Genomic DNA, 16,162 nt, shown 5'->3' on the forward strand with positions numbered 1-16,162 from the left:
AAAAAGTGTTGCTTTAAACCACGTAAACATAATAGAGTAATACATTAAGAGATGAATTGAATACACAGTGTTTTCGGTGATATCGGTGCGCGAGCACAAATGTTATCTGCATAGCAGTGTACAACCATAGAGTTATAACACACCGTTAAAACAAATAAAACATCTCCGCTGTTTCAACTCTGCCCCGTCTCTCTGCAGCGTGCAGTAGAGATGAGACATTCGCGAACGATTCCGCTCTCTTGAACGGCTCTTTTAAATGAACGATGGGATCCAGTCCGCAGTCGCGGGACACAGAGCACTGACAGAGTAATGAGTCAGTGTCGAGAACGGATTCATTTCAAAAACTGATCATAAACAGGTGGAGGCACAGCTCCCGCTTGAGCCATCAGTGTGGACATGTCATGGACGCAAACACAGCGAAACACAATCATTCATCATGGATTACAACACTGGAACAATTCAGAAGCACTTTAATTAGAAAATGTAACTTGTAGCCTACACTTGTGTATGTTAATTTGACTTTAGAAGATTGTTTACTACTTCGTGGACGCGCGTTTGTGCTGTGGCAGGTTATTTAATATGGGATTTTGACAGCGTGCTTCCTCCTCTTAACGGAACACTGTCCCGGCTCTGAATGTTTTAACGAAGCGGCGGTTCTGAACCGTTCTGGCCGTTCCGTCTCACTTTCAACCCGACGCTGGTGCGAGACAATAAATAACTGTTCGCCAATTGCTACTTCTCATTGGAAGTACATGACACCACACCAGTCCAGCAGTGCACCGCAGTAGCCTACTGGCAGTAGTAGGCTAACTGGTGATATAAAAATATATATATTTTCGCTTCGACTCAAACAATTGGCGTCGATTCCCGGGGCTTAAAACGACGCGTCGATTCGTCGATTTTTAGAAGACACCCCTACTGCTGACCTACTTGAAATTCATAGCATAGAAATGAAGATTAGAAAATACGGTGAAGCTGCTTTCTGTTTCTATGGGCCGACGGCCTGGAACCTCCTCCCATTATATCTAAGGCAGTCTACCTCAGTGGAAGCTTTAAGTCTCAACTCAGGACTTATCTCTTTTCTATTGCTTTTAGATAATCCTACCCCAGCCTAACTGTCTTTGCTTGTTGCTACTCTATTGTAATTGATATTATTTGCTGTGTTAACGTTTTATTTACTTTTGTTTTGCTGTTTCGTCATCATTATTGCTGTTGTGTTTATATTTTGTTTTGTGAAGCACTCTGGGCTGCAGTTTTGTATGAAGGTTGCTATACAAATAAAGTATTGCTATTATTATTATACACTGGGAGCTTGTTGGAGGCTGACATCACATGATTCATCAAATATTTATGACAGAATAAATGGCTTCAGTGATGGATCATGTTCAAACTGAAATCCATAAAAAGAAATGTGCTATCAGGGAATTTGGTCCCAGATTCCCTTGGTTATTATAGGTATCCTTTTTTTCTATTTTTCTTTTTTTCATTTTGGCTTTTTCATTCATGTTGAGTTTTATTTTGACCTCAGAGCATCCTTCTCTCTGCCTCTCAATAGAAGAACAGGAGGTTTGTGACTTATGGGGGCTTCTAGTGTTACTGTAAATAGTAATAAAGAAACTGCTTTATTCGAAAGTTGTCCTTTAATGGGACGGTGTTGTATTGGTGCGGGTGAACGTCGCCCCCCCCCCCCCTTCCTCACCGCTGTGGGCCAGTCTGTAGACCTGGTCCTACTGTAGACCTGGTCCTACTGTAGTCCTGGTCCTACTGTAGTCCTGGTCCTACTGTAGACCTGGTCCTACTGTAGTCCTGGTCCTACTGTAGACCTGGTCCTACTGTAGTCCTGGTCCTACTGTAGACCTGGTCCTGGTCCTACTGTAGACCTGGTCCTACTGTAGACCTGGTCCTGGTCCTACTGTAGACCTGGTCCTACAGTAGACCTGGTCCTACTGTAGTCCTGGTCCTACTGTAGTCCTGGTCCTACTGTAGACCTGGTCCTACTGTAGTCCTGGTCCTACTGTAGACCTGGTCCTACTGTAGTCCTGGTCCTACTGTAGTCCTGGTCCTACTGTAGTCCTGGTCCTACTGTAGACCTGGTCCTACTGTAGTCCTGGTCCTACTGTAGTCCTGGTCCTGGTCCTACTGTAGACCTGGTCCTACTGTAGTCCTGGTCCTACTGTAGTCCTGGTCCTACTGTAGACCTGGTCCTACTGTAGACCTGGTCCTGGTCCTACTGTAGTCCTGGTCCTACTGTAGTCCTGGTCCTACTGTAGACCTGGTCCTACTGTAGTCCTGGTCCTACTGTAGACCTGGTCCTACTGTAGACCTGGTCCTGGTCCTACTGTAGTCCTGGTCCTACTGTAGTCCTGGTCCTACTGTAGTCCTGGTCCTACTGTAGACCTGGTCCTACTGTAGTCCTGGTCCTACTGTAGACCTGGTCCTACTGTAGACCTGGTCCTGGTCCTACTGTAGTCCTGGTCCTACTGTAGACCTGGTCCTACTGTAGACCTGGTCCTGGTCCTACTGTAGTCCTGGTCCTACTGTAGACCTGGTCCTACTGTAGACCTGGTCCTACTGTAGTCCTGGTCCTACTGTAGTCCTGGTCCTACTGTAGACCTGGTCCTACTGTAGACCTGGTCCTACTGTAGTCCTGGTCCTACTGTAGTCCTGTCCTACTCACCACTGTGGGCCAGTCTGTAGACCTGGTCCTACTGTAGACCTGGTCCTACTGTAGACCTGGTCCTGGTCCTACTGTAGACCTGGTCCTACAGTAGTCCTGGTCCTACTGTAGTCCTGGTCCTACTCACCACTGTGGGCCAGTCTGTAGACCTGGTCCTACTGTAGACCTGGTCCTACTGTAGACCTGGTCCTACTGTAGTCCTGTCCTACTCACCACTGTGGGCCAGTCTGTAGACCTGGTCCTACTGTAGTCCTGGTCCTACTCACCACTGTGGGCCAGTCTGTAGACCTCATCCGGGGCGATGGTCACAGGGTCTTTGACCAGGTGGACTACGCTGCCCTGGGGCATCTGGTCTAGCAGCTGGTCCCGGGCCCGCTCCACCTCCTCTGGACTGTCTGAGTCCAGGACCAGCCTGACACGGTGGTAGTTGCTCATCCAGTCTGGGTAAGAACCCAGGGAAACCTTCCTCCCCCAGCCCGCCTGCAGCCGCGTCAGGGCCGGGGCGATCTCTGCCTCGTCTGCGTCTACGAACACCTGATCACATGATCACATCATTAATATTAATATTAACACCTGATCACATGATCACATCATTAATATTAATATTAACACCTGATCACATGATCACATCATTAATATTAATATTAACACCTGATCACATGATCACATCATTAATATTAATATTAACACCTGATCACATGATCACATCATTAATATTAACTAGCCCTTACCCGTTCAAAGATATGAGCTCCGAAATGATGTGCAGTGTGTGGGTTATGGGATGTGCGCTGTGCACACAGTATATGAGGGATGGAAAGTAACTTTAACTGGTGCTTGCATGCTAATATGTAGGAGCATCAATGTAAGAAATACCCGTTCCATTTAACGGCTACAGAGATACTGTGTACCGATCTGCATGATTTTTGGACAACATCTGTAACAGGGCCAGAACCCCCCCCCCGTGTGTGTGTGTGTGTGTGTGTGTGTGTGTGTGTGTGTGTGTGTGTGTGTGTGTGTGTGTGTGTTTGTGTGTGATTGTGCATGGCCTGAACAACAGCGCCCCTCCCTTAACATGTGTGGTCACAAAAGGTACTGTAGGCTAAATAGATATAGATACACCATAAAAATGCTAATATACAGCATACGATTTGTGAAAGTGACAAACGGGCTTCACAGTTATGTCAGGTGTGTTCATATGCTAATGGTGATGCGATTTCAGATCAATTGCTCCAGCCACTGAGGAGAAACGCTGAGACAGACAGACACTCACTCACTCACTCACTCAGTCAGACATTCGCAAAATTATAGTATAGATATTAACACCTGAACACATGATCACATCATTAATATTAATATTAACACCTGATCACATGATCACATCATTAGTATTAATATTAACACATACATCTAGCGCAGCGTAGTTCATTTGGACACGGAAGTTAGAGTCTTAGATATACCCCGCAAATGGACCCTTACAGGTCCATTTCATTTCATTTGTATACTGTCAGAGTTAAGGGGAGACCTTGACATTTTAAAGTTTGAGAACTACTGATTTAGACCAAAATGCAGGTTTAAATTAAATTCTGCAATGAATCTCTGTATTAACAATTCAACAGGATATTTCGTAAGGCTCCCTCAATGTATCACGATATATAAGATATCTCTGAAAAGGCATATCGTGGAGACAACGATATTTATCACCATATCACCCTGCCCTACCTCTCTGGTATGGAAGGTTTATCACCCAGCCTACCTCTCTGGTATGGAAGGGGGTCCCTGAACCAGCCTACCTCTCTGGTATGGAAGGGGGTCCCTGAACCAGCCTACCTCTCTGGTATGGAAGGTGGTCCCTGAACCAGCCTACCTCTCTGGTATGGAAGGTGGTCCCTGAACCAGCCTACCTCTCTGGTATGGAAGGGGGTCCCTGAACCAGCCCTACCTCTCTGGTATGGAAGGTGGTCCCTGAACCAGCCTACCTCTCTGGTATGGAAGGTGGTCCCTGAACCAGCCCTACCTCTCTGGTATGGAAGGTGGTCCCTGAACCAGCCCTACCTCTCTGGTATGGAAGGGGGTCCCTGAACCAGCCTACCTCTCTGGTATGGAAGGGGGTCCCTGAACCAGCCCTACCTCTCTGGTATGGAAGGTGGTCCCTGAACCAGCCCTACCTCTCTGGTATGGAAGGTGGTCCCTGAACCAGCCCTACCTCTCTGGTATGGAAGGGGGTCCCTGAACCAGCCTACCTCTCTGGTATGGAAGGGGGTCCCTGAACCAGCCCTACCTCTCTGGTATGGAAGGGGGTCCCTGAACCAGCCTACCTCTCTGGTATGGAAGGGGGTCCCTGAACCAGCCCTACCTCTCTGGTATGGAAGGTGGTCCCTGAACCAGCCTACCTCTCTGGTATGGAAGGGGGTCCCTGAACCAGCCTACCTCTCTGGTATGGAAGGTGGTCCCTGAACCAGCCTACCTCTCTGGTATGGAAGGGGGTCCCTGAACCAGCCTACCTCTCTGGTATGGAAGGGGGTCCCTGAACCAGCCTACCTCTCTGGTATGGAAGGGGGTCCCTGAACCAGCCTACCTCTCTGGTATGGAAGGGGGTCCCTGAACCAGCCTACCTCTCTGGTATGGAAGGTGGTCCCTGAACCAGCCTACCTCTCTGGTATGGAAGGGGGTCCCTGAACCAGCCTACCTCTCTGGTATGGAAGGTGGTCCCTGAACCAGACCTACCTCTCTGGTATGGAAGGGGGTCCCTGAACCAGCCTACCTCTCTGGTATGGAAGGGGGTCCCTGAACCAGCCCTACCTCTCTGGTATGGAAGGTGGTCCCTGAACCAGACCTACCTCTCTGGTATGGAAGGGGGTCCCTGAACCAGACCTACCTCTCTGGTATGGAAGGTGGTCCCTGACCCAGCCTACCTCTCTGGTATGGAAGGTGGTCCCTGAACCAGCCTACCTCTCTGGTATGGAAGGGGGTCCCTGAACCAGCCCTACCTCTCTGGTATGGAAGGGGGTCCCTGAACCAGCCTACCTCTCTGGTATGGAAGGTGGTCCCTGAACCAGCCCTACCTCTCTGGTATGGAAGGTGGTCCCTGAACCAGCCTACCTCTCTGGTATGGAAGGGGGTCCCTGAACCAGCCCTACCTCTCTGGTATGGAAGGGGGTCCCTGAACCAGCCCTACCTCTCTGGTATGGAAGGGGGTCCCTGAACCAGCCTACCTCTCTGGTATGGAAGGGGGTCCCTGAACCAGCCTACCTCTCTGGTATGGAAGGGGGTCCCTGAACCAGCCCTACCTCTCTGGTATGGAAGGGGGTCCCTGAACCAGCCCTACCTCTCTGGTATGGAAGGGGGTCCCTGAACCAGCCTACCTCTCTGGTATGGAAGGTGGTCCCTGAACCAGCCTACCTCTCTGGTATGGAAGGGGGTCCCTGAACCAGCCTACCTCTCTGGTATGGAAGGGGGTCCCTGAACCAGCCTACCTCTCTGGTATGGAAGGTGGTCCCTGAACCAGCGAACAGGTGTTCCAGACCCTGGAAGGCTCTCTCTAGCAGCGAGGGGATCCCGGGGAAGATGTACACGTTACGCACACTGACCTGGAAGACACACACACACACACACACACACACGCACACGCACACGCACACGCGCACACACACACACACACACACACACACACACACACACACACACACACACACACACACACACACACACACACAGAGTTAGACTAGACTAGGAAGACAAGGATTTAATGAATATTCATGAATTGTCCACAAACCTAATAAGGTTTTCTGAATGTGATTTATCAATCGATGATCACTTCATCATCAGCAAGAACTTCATCAGTCAAACGTTAATCTGGCAAACCATCATCAAAGTAAAGGGACAAACAAAACAGCACCCAGTCTGTTCTGGAGAGATTAGTCAAACACACAAATTAACTGAGAATGGATTCAAACTTTCAACCACAAGGGGGAGCAGTTCTTCTACAGAGGATGCAGAGCAGTCAAGCAAAGGGAAGAGAGTGGAAGGTGTTCCTACAGCGCAGAGATGGGCGGAAAATATATTTAAAAAATTATTTGAAATACAAATGAAAAATACTGTGAAATACTGTCAGTATTTGACCAAGTACTGACCAAGTATTTAGATTTTTTATTTTATTTTTTTCGAAATATTTTTTATGTAGGCCAGAGGTCTTCAACAGGGGGCCTGGGACCCCTAGGGGTCCTCAGAGTTACTACAGGGGGTCCTCCAAATCTTTGAGTGATAGAAAATTTTTTTATATTAGCCACTTGAACCCTATAGCGTCCATAACTTTAGCCAGAACTTTAGCCAAAAATAGCAGATCTACAAGCTCACAACGCCTCGCAGCGCGAGGCGTTGTGAGCTTGTAGATCTGCTATTTTTGGCAAAGAGCTTTGGTGTAGAGGGGAAAAAGAGCAGACTAAGTACAGAGTGAAAGGTCAAGTTTATTGAGTATTGACGGTTCAAGTGGTTAAATATCACAAATTGACATGAATCCAAAATACACTGATGATTGTGCTGTCAAACGATGAAACTATATGGAATCTATGAACAGGTTGTGGGGGTCCCTGCTTCATCTCTCTCTCAACTAAGGGGTCCCCGGCCTGAAAACGTTGAAGACCCCTGATGTAGGCCTATTTTCGCCCATCTCTGCTACAGCGGCAACAAAAAGTAGTGAATCTGCAAGCTGGAAACTCAAAGCGACGCAGCGTTTTAGAGCTTGAAACCCCCTGTAAGTGGAGGATGAATTCATTCATTAATACCTGGCAACGGTTGTGTTAATAAACCCTACTTATGGGCACCTGTTGGCCTAGCGGTCCAGGCGCATACCACATATAAGGCTCTGTGTGGCCTGACAGCGTGCCGCGGGTTCGATTCCCGTTCTCGACAACCTTGGCTGCGTGCCACTCTCCATATCTCTCTCTCTCCCTGTGTCCTGTCTCTCTCCACTAGTATCCCCCATCAATAAAAAGACCCCCAAAGATAGATTAAAAATAAAATAAAACGATAAACCCTACTTATTTCTTTATCTATGAAAACGTTAGTGGCTTACAAGTTAAAAGTTCTCAAATATAAGCAGTGTGGGGGAAGTTACTTTGAAAGCGTAACTTGTACAGTTACAAGTAACTCACCATGGCAGTAACTTGATCAAGTTAAAGTTATACCCCTGGAGAAATGTAACTTATAAAGTGCCAAGTTACGTAGAAAAAGTAACTTAAGTAACTTGAGTTACTTTTTCTTTTTCAGCATTAAATTGAGAATGTACATTTGGTGTACATGAAACAAAATATAATATCCTACAAAAAAAGTCACATGCCAGTTTTATTTCAAAAAGGTTGACATTTTCTTTAGTAAACATCTGTGTTCCTAAAATAAAGTTAAAACAGGAAGAAAACGAGGATCTGTTGAGGACATTTGATCCTCAATCTGAACAAAATTTAAATGCAAAATTATAACTTCGCTTGTAACTTCTTGTAACTTGTAACTTGAGCCAAAAATGACCCAAAAAGTATCTCAGTTACTTGACGAGTTACAGAAATATGAATGTAACTCAGTTACCAGCAAGTTACAGCAAAATGTAACTCAGTTACGTAACTCAGTTACATGTAACTTTAACTTCCCCAACACTGAATATAAGCTCTCCAAAGAATCTGGAACGGCATCGCGCTCAAAACTCATCAGTCATGGGTGGGACTGTAACACATATTAAAGTGTATCTCATATCCATCAGCCATAGATAGAGCTGTACTGCTGTACCACCAGCATCATAACCTCGCCCGCCTGGTGTTCGTTCACAACAGGCCGTTTGGTTTCCGCCTAAAGCGTGGAAAGTGAAACCACTAGAAGAAGCGGTGTCGCTTTGATTTGGTTCCCTCCGTTTGTTTCCCCAATCCATATTAAAATGCTCCAGTAGCCCAGTGTAGTCTTGCCAGTCGCTAACAGTTGGACTAAAAGATTCATATACCAAACACATTTTTTCAAAAGCAAAACTACGCCGCATCAAGGAGTTTATTAGGTAGGCCCTAAAAGTATGTCCTTGAGTGCAGGGGAATTATTTTGGGTTAAAACTGATTCCGGTGGATAGTTCCGGCCAAATTGTAGTCCTTTGAGTATTACAACATGACGTTTTGTGGTTTCCGCTCCAGACCGGTTACAAGCCCGAAAAGTGAAGTGATCCCAGACTACCGGTAATAATATAATATAATATTATAATATAACAATAATAAGTCATAGAGCTGTAAGCTGTAGCGCCAGCATCATAATAATATAATATAATATTATAATATAATAATAATAAGCCATAGAGCTGTTAGCATCATTCATCAGGATGATCACAACACCAGAGGCAGCTCCACTAATCATCATCAACGTAGATTTAACACTAAACAAGGCTCTAACTCGTTCTCCTGCTACACCATCAACATGTGGAACGCCCTTCCTCAAGCCCTAAAGGAGAGCAAATCCCTAGCCTCCTTCAAAATTGGTATGAAAAGTCACCTTCAGACAGCTGCTACCCGTGACTTGTAAATATGCTCCCCCCCCCCCCCCTTTTCTTTCTTTTCTGCCTTTGTACTTGATGTTATGCTTTTTCTGCTTTTGAAACTGATATTATCCTAGATAAAGTACTATGTTCTATCCGTCTGTCTTTCAATGTTATATGAGATACTTAAAGTGTGGTTCCTGTGGAAATAAGCCTCGGCTTTCTAGGATCTCCTTTTAGTTGACCTTGTACCAGTGATTTGTACTGTCATGAAACTGTACTTTTTTCTATTGCAAACTTCTAATAAATTCTTCAATCAATCAATCAATCAATCAATCAATGGATCGGAGAATTGTCATTTTATTCCTCTGAACAACTTCATGAGGCCACACTATCATCCAATCATCACCGTCGGGTAGGGATGTGACGATATGAACATTTCATATCACGATTATTGTGACCAAAGAAATCACGATTTACGATATTATCACGATAATCAAAATCCATTATCCTGGGGCGGAACACGACGCGTTGTGAGCTTGTAGATCGGCTATTTCTTTGGCAAAGACGTTTGATAGAGAGTGAAAAAAAAAGACTGTATCAAGTACGTATATTGAGAGCTTGTAGATCGGCTATTCTCATCCATCCCATGCATCTTCAACCGCTTATCCGGAATCGGGTTGCAGGGGTAACAGTTCCAACTGAGACTTCCAGATTTCCTTATCGGCTATTCTCACTACTTCTTAATAATTATAATATTGTGTTTGTTTCTTTTTTTTTTTTTTTTATTCATAAAATTCACAAATGTCTTTTTTATTTCTAAAAATAAAATGATATCTGGGGAGGGGAAGATTTTTTTAAAATACATTTAATTTCTTTGTAGGAAAAGAAAATGGGATTTCTACTCTAGTCGTGACCATAAAGAATCGGTCCGTGACCCACAGATGGGTCGCGACCCACTGTTTGGGAAACAGTGCTCTAAATCAGGGGTTTTCAAAGTGGGTGACGGGGCACCCTGGGGTGCTGTTACGGCAGTCCAGGGGTGCTGCGAGATCATTTGATAATATTTGGCATTTCTTTGGTATCATTTTAAACGTAGTTTTCCTCACAACATAATCACTAAAATATCGTCACTGTCGAGCAGAAACCTCGTACCTCCAAGTTTCAAATGTGTACGTCTTTTGGTAAAGCAAAGCCCTGCTTCATTATACAAGACTGTCGCACAAAACTAGTGAAAACAGCCGATCTACAAGTGCTTGTAGATCAGCTGTTTTCACTAGTTTAGTACATTTTATAGATGATAAATACCAAACGAACGGTTTGGGACACACACACACACACACACACACACACACACACACACACGCACACACACATGCACGCGCACGCACACACACACACACACACACACACACACACACACACACACACACACACACACACACACACACACACACACAGAGGCAGGGTTTCCGGTAGCCAGTGATCATTGGTTTTGGCCGGCCACCGTGACTGGCAAGATGATTTTTTTCCGGCCAGTGGATAAATTAAGCAGACATAATATAATAAACGTTGTGCAGTAACCAGTGGATAAATTAAGCAGACATAATATAATAAACGTTGTGCAGTAACCAGTGGATCAATTAAGCAGACATAATATAATAAACGTTGTGCAGTAACCAGTGGATAGATTAAGCAGACATAATATAACCAGTAAGGCTCCCTAATCGGGAGATAAGCGACCGTAGGTCACTGATCTCCACAAATAGGTCAAAAATGTGTTTTGCCAAAATCTTCCTGATCCATGTTGATGACATGAGTGTAGACATACTGTGTAGTGATTTTCGTGATTTTAGGGCGAAATCTGTAGGAGCAGTGTCCAAAAATGTGTTTTTAAAAATCGGCCTGGAGGTGGCGCTATATGGGAGAGATTCATGTTGATGGGATGAGTGTAGACATACTGTGTACCGATTTGCGTGATTTTAGGGCAAAAATTGTAGGAGCAGTGTCCAAAAATGTGTTTTGCAAGAATCGGCCTCATGGTGGCGCTAGAAGAGGGCCATGTGAGAAATGAGGGGTGGGGTCTCCGCGCCGGCAAGGCGGACGAATAGGTACCGGCCCCGGCTGTCCCGGTGGCTCCTAGCCGGAGTTACGGCATTTTATGTGAGCTGCAGTGTAGGGGGTCCTCCACTGGGGGCGCCACCACTTTTGCATCCGTTCTGGAGCACCAGGAGTCGGTGGTCCCCGGGAATTCCCCGTGAGCAGCCCCGTTGGGGTGGTCATTTGGTCAGTTTAGCACATTTGGTCATTTTTTACATCTGGGGGTCCCCCGGGGACCTGGGGGTCCCTGGAGCTCCGGGGGTCCTTGGAGGTTGTAGTTTGGCAGGCGAGGAACGTGTGTGCAAAATTTGGCATGGATCGGGGCAACGGTTGCGGAGATATGAGCAGGGCAAGAGTGTGACGTGTGAGGTGTGACAGACAGACTGACGGACTGACGGACTGACTCACAGTTTGTGCAGGTTTTGATAGTAATAAACGTTGTGCAGTAACCAGTGGATCAATTAAGCAGACATAACATAATAAACGTGGTGCAGTAACCCACATCATAAAGCTTCTGCTGTGTTTTGTTACGGTTATGTTTAGTTCATGATGGTTAAGGAAGGTAGTGGTCATTCTGGTCAACGTGCCTGCAAGCTGCAATTTGTCACCAAGTCAGTCCACCACTTTGCTCCATTGCAGTCACTGTGCTTGCTTGAATAATATCCACGATAGGGCATTAACGAAAAAGTCGACTCAGTCGACTTCATTGCACAAGTCGACTCCCACCAGAGAAAGTCGAGAAAAAAAAATCTATTGTGAAAATAGCAGATCTACATGCTCACAACTATATATTTGACAATGTAGACAATGTTTAATTTGCCATTTTAGAGGTACTCGTCTAGTCGGCGACCTGGCCAACTCGGAGCAATGTAAATAGGGAATGAATGCCCCGCCCTTTAATGCAAACCCCATTATTTGGACACTGCACTATTAGGTTGTGTTAGTAGTTTTTTTTAGTATTTCTGCTTGTGTTTGACATGATGTAGAGATACTTGTTGCACTAACTAGCATTGACTGTTATGGTCACTTTGATTTGGGCACTGTATTATATTGATAGTCATGCTTTAAGACACTTTATGTATATTTATTATTCGTTCCCTTTCCTGTTGTACCTTGCTCTTACTGTACTTACTGTACTCTGTTCTTGTTTTTTTTTCTTCTTATCTTTTTCATACTTCTCTGTAACTTTGTAAATAACCTTATACTGCTGTGCTGCCTCTGGGCAACACATTTTCCCCCTTGGGATAATAAAGGTATCTATCTATCTATCTATCTATGTATCTATCTATGTATCTATCTATCTATCTATCTATCTATCTATCTATTATACCTGTTGTCATAGGACCCGTTTTGACCATCTGTCTGCCTGTGTCCATTTATGCCCATATATGGAGACATCTGTATCTGTCTGTCTGTCGGCGTCCATTTTATGTCCATATATGGAGATCACTGCAGTTATAGTTCTGGGTCCATTTTATGCCCATATATGCCCATATATGGAGATATCTGTCTATCTGCGTCCATTTTATGCCCATATATGAGATCTCTGTCGCTTTTTCAAACAGATGGTCAAAACGGGTCCAGCCTGCGATGTCTAGCTCAGCTAGGCTAGACTAGTGTAGGCCTAGAAGTCTTTTCAGAAGTTAATTTTCGGATGTGATGTAGGGAGTTCTCGACCCTACTTGCCCATCGGCCCCCACCGTTGCGTCTCAGGGTCCCTGGGAATACCGCGGTCGCTTCCAAGTGTGGGGGTCCTTGTGTCATACTGACAACACTCACCAGGGGGTAGCGTAGGGGCTTGCCCGTGTGGGGGTCCTTACAAGAGGGTATCAGTGTGGGGGTCCTTACCAGAGGGTATCGTAGGGGCTTGCCCGTGTGGGGGTCCTTACCAGGGGGTATCGTAGGGGCTTGCCCGTGTGGGGGTCCTTACCAGAGGGTATCGTAGGGGCAGTGTGGGGGTCCTTACCATAGGGTATCGTAGGGGCTTGCCCGTGTGGGGGTCCTTACCAGAGGGTATCGTAGGGGCAGTGTGGGGGTCCTTACCAGAGGGTATCGTAGGGGCTTGCCCGTGTGGGGGTCCTTACCAGAGGGTATCGTAGGGGCAGTGTGGGGGTCCTTACCAGAGGGTATCGTAGGGGCAGTGTGGGGGTCCTTACCAGAGGGTATCGTAGGGGCAGTGTGGGGGTCCTTACCAGAGGGTATCGTAGGGCAGTGTGGGGGTCCTTACCAGAGGGTATCGTAGGGGCAGTGTGGGGGTCCTTACCAGAGGGTATCGTAGGGGCAGTGTGGGGGTCCTTACCAGAGGGTATCGTAGGGCAGTGTGGGGGTCCTTACCAGAGGGTATCGTAGGGGCAGTGTGGGGGTCCTTACCAGAGGGTATCGTAGGGCAGTGTGGGGGTCCTTACCAGAGGGTATCGTAGGGCAGTGTGGGGGTCCTTACCAGAGGGTATCGTAGGGGCAGTGTGGGGGTCCTTACCAGAGGGTATCGTAGGGCAGTGTGGGGGTCCTTACCAGAGGGTATCGTAGGGCAGTGTGGGGGTCCTTACCAGAGGGTATCGTAGGGCAGTGTGGGGGTCCTTACCAGAGGGTATCGTAGGGCAGTGTGGGGGTCCTTACCAGAGGGTATCGTAGGGGCAGTGTGGGGGTCCTTACCAGAGGGTATCGTAGGGCAGTGTGGGGGTCCTTACCAGAGGGTATCGTAGGGCAGTGTGGGGGTCCTTACCAGAGGGTATCGTAGGGGCAGTGTGGGGGTCCTTACCAGAGGGTATCGTAGGGCAGTGTGGGGGTCCTTACCAGAGGGTATCGTAGGGGCAGTGTGGGGGTCCTTACCAGAGGGTATCGTAGGGCAGTGTGGGGGTCCTTACCAGAGGGTATCGTAGGGGCAGTGTGGGGGTCCTTACCAGAGGGTATCGTAGGGCAGTGTGGGGGTCCTTACCAGAGGGTATCGTAGGGCAGTGTGGGGGTCCTTACCAGAGGGTATCGTAGGGGCAGTGTGGGGGTCCTTACCAGAGGGTATCGTAGGGGCAGTGTGGGGGTCCTTACCAGAGGGTATCGTAGGGCAGTGTGGGGGTCCTTACCAGAGGGTATCGTAGGGCAGTGTGGGGGTCCTTACCAGGGGGTATCGTAGGGGCAGTGTGGGGGTCCTTACCAGAGGGTATCGTAGGGCAGTGTGGGGGTCCTTACCAGAGGGTATCGTAGGGCAGTGTGGGGGTCCTTACCAGAGGGTATCGTAGGGGCAGTGTGGGGGTCCTTACCAGAGGGTATCGTAGGGGCAGTGTGGGGGTCCTTACCAGAGGGTATCGTAGGGCAGTGTGGGGGTCCTTACCAGAGGGTATCGTAGGGGCAGTGTGGGGGTCCTTACCAGAGGGTATCGTAGGGCAGTGTGGGGGTCCTTACCAGAGGGTATCGTAGGGGCAGTGTGGGGGTCCTTACCAGAGGGTATCGTAGGGCAGTGTGGGGGTCCTTACCAGAGGGTATCGTAGGGCAGTGTGGGGGTCCTTACCAGAGGGTATCGTAGGGGCAGTGTGGGGGTCCTTACCAGAGGGTATCATAGGGCAGTGTGGGGGTCCTTACCAGAGGGTATCGTAGGGGCAGTGTGGGGGTCCTTACCAGAGGGTATCGTAGGGCAGTGTGGGGTATCGTAGGGGCAGTGTGGGGGTCCTTACCAGAGGGTATCGTAGGGGCAGTGTGGGGGTCCTTACCAGAGGGTATCGTAGGGGCAGTGTGGGGGTCCTTACCAGAGGGTATCGTAGGGGCAGTGTGGGGGTCCTTACCAGAGGGTATCGTAGGGGCAGTGTGGGGGTCCTTACCAGAGGGTATCGTAGGGGCAGTGTGGGGGTCCTTACCAGAGGGTATCGTAGGGGCAGTGTGGGGGTCCTTACCAGAGGGTATCGTAGGGGCAGTGTGGGGGTCCTTACCAGAGGGTATCGTAGGGCAGTGTGGGGGTCCTTACCAGAGGGTATCGTAGGGGCAGTGTGGGGGTCCTTACCAGAGGGTATCGTAGGGGCAGTGTGGGGGTCCTTACCAGAGGGTATCGTAGGGCAGTGTGGGGGTCCTTACCAGAGGGTATCGTAGGGCAGTGTGGGGGTCCTTACCAGAGGGTATCGTAGGGCAGTGTGGGGGTCCTTACCAGAGGGTATCGTAGGGCAGTGTGGGGGTCCTTACCAGAGGGTATCGTAGGGCAGTGTGGGGGTCCTTACCAGAGGGTATCGTAGGGGCAGTGTGGGGGGTCCTTACCAGAGGGTATCGTAGGGGCAGTGTGGGGGTCCTTACCAGAGGGTATCGTAGGGGCAGTGTGGGGGTCCTTACCAGAGGGTATCGTAGGGGCAGTGTGGGGGTCCTTACCAGAGGGTATCGTAGGGCAGTGTGGGGGTCCTTACCAGAGGGTATCGTAGGGCAGTGTGGGGGTCCTTACCAGAGGGTATCGTAGGGGCAGTGTGGGGGTCCTTACCAGAGGGTATCGTAGGGCAGTGTGGGGGTCCTTACCAGAGGGTATCGTAGGGCAGTGTGGGGGTCCTTACCAGAGGGTATCGTAGGGGCAGTGTGGGGGTCCTTACCAGAGGGTATCGTAGGGGCAGTGTGGGGGTCCTTACCAGAGGGTATCGTAGGGGCAGTGTGGGGGTCCTTACCAGAGGGTATCGTAGGGGCAGTGTGGGGGTCCTTACCAGAGGGTATTGTAGGGGCAGTGTGGGGGTCCTTACCAGAGGGTATCGTAGGGGCAGTGTGGGGGTCCTTACCAGAGGGTATCGTAGGGCAGTGTGGGGGTCCTTACTAGAGGGTATCGTAGGGCAGTGTGGGGGTCCTTACCAGAGGGTATCGTAGGGCAGTGTGGGGGTCCTTACCAGAGGGTATCGTAGGGGCAGTGTGGGGGTCCTTACCAGAGGGTA

At 48.4% G+C, this 16,162-nt stretch overlaps 1 protein-coding gene across 2 annotated transcripts in view; it reads right to left on the reverse strand.

Moving 5' to 3' along the window:
- flad1 (flavin adenine dinucleotide synthetase 1) overlaps positions 1-16,162 on the reverse strand; it is a 34,428-nt gene that overhangs the window by 9,152 nt on the left and 9,114 nt on the right. For both annotated transcript variants that reach the window (XR_013962973.1, XM_080747525.1), the window contains exons 4-5: positions 6,151-6,264; positions 2,944-3,211 (exon numbers count right to left, since the gene is read on the reverse strand). Coding sequence is in view for 1 of the 2 variants with exons in the window: in XM_080747525.1 (XP_080603651.1) it covers positions 2,944-3,211; positions 6,151-6,264 (382 nt within the window). In the remaining variant the exon portion in view is untranslated. The remainder of the gene's footprint in view (positions 1-2,943; positions 3,212-6,150; positions 6,265-16,162) is intronic.

The sequence above is a fragment of the Nannobrachium achirus genome, assembly GCF_963921795.1.
Source record: "Nannobrachium achirus genome assembly, chromosome: 2".
NCBI classification, from domain to species: Eukaryota; Metazoa; Chordata; class Actinopteri; order Myctophiformes; family Myctophidae; genus Nannobrachium; species Nannobrachium achirus.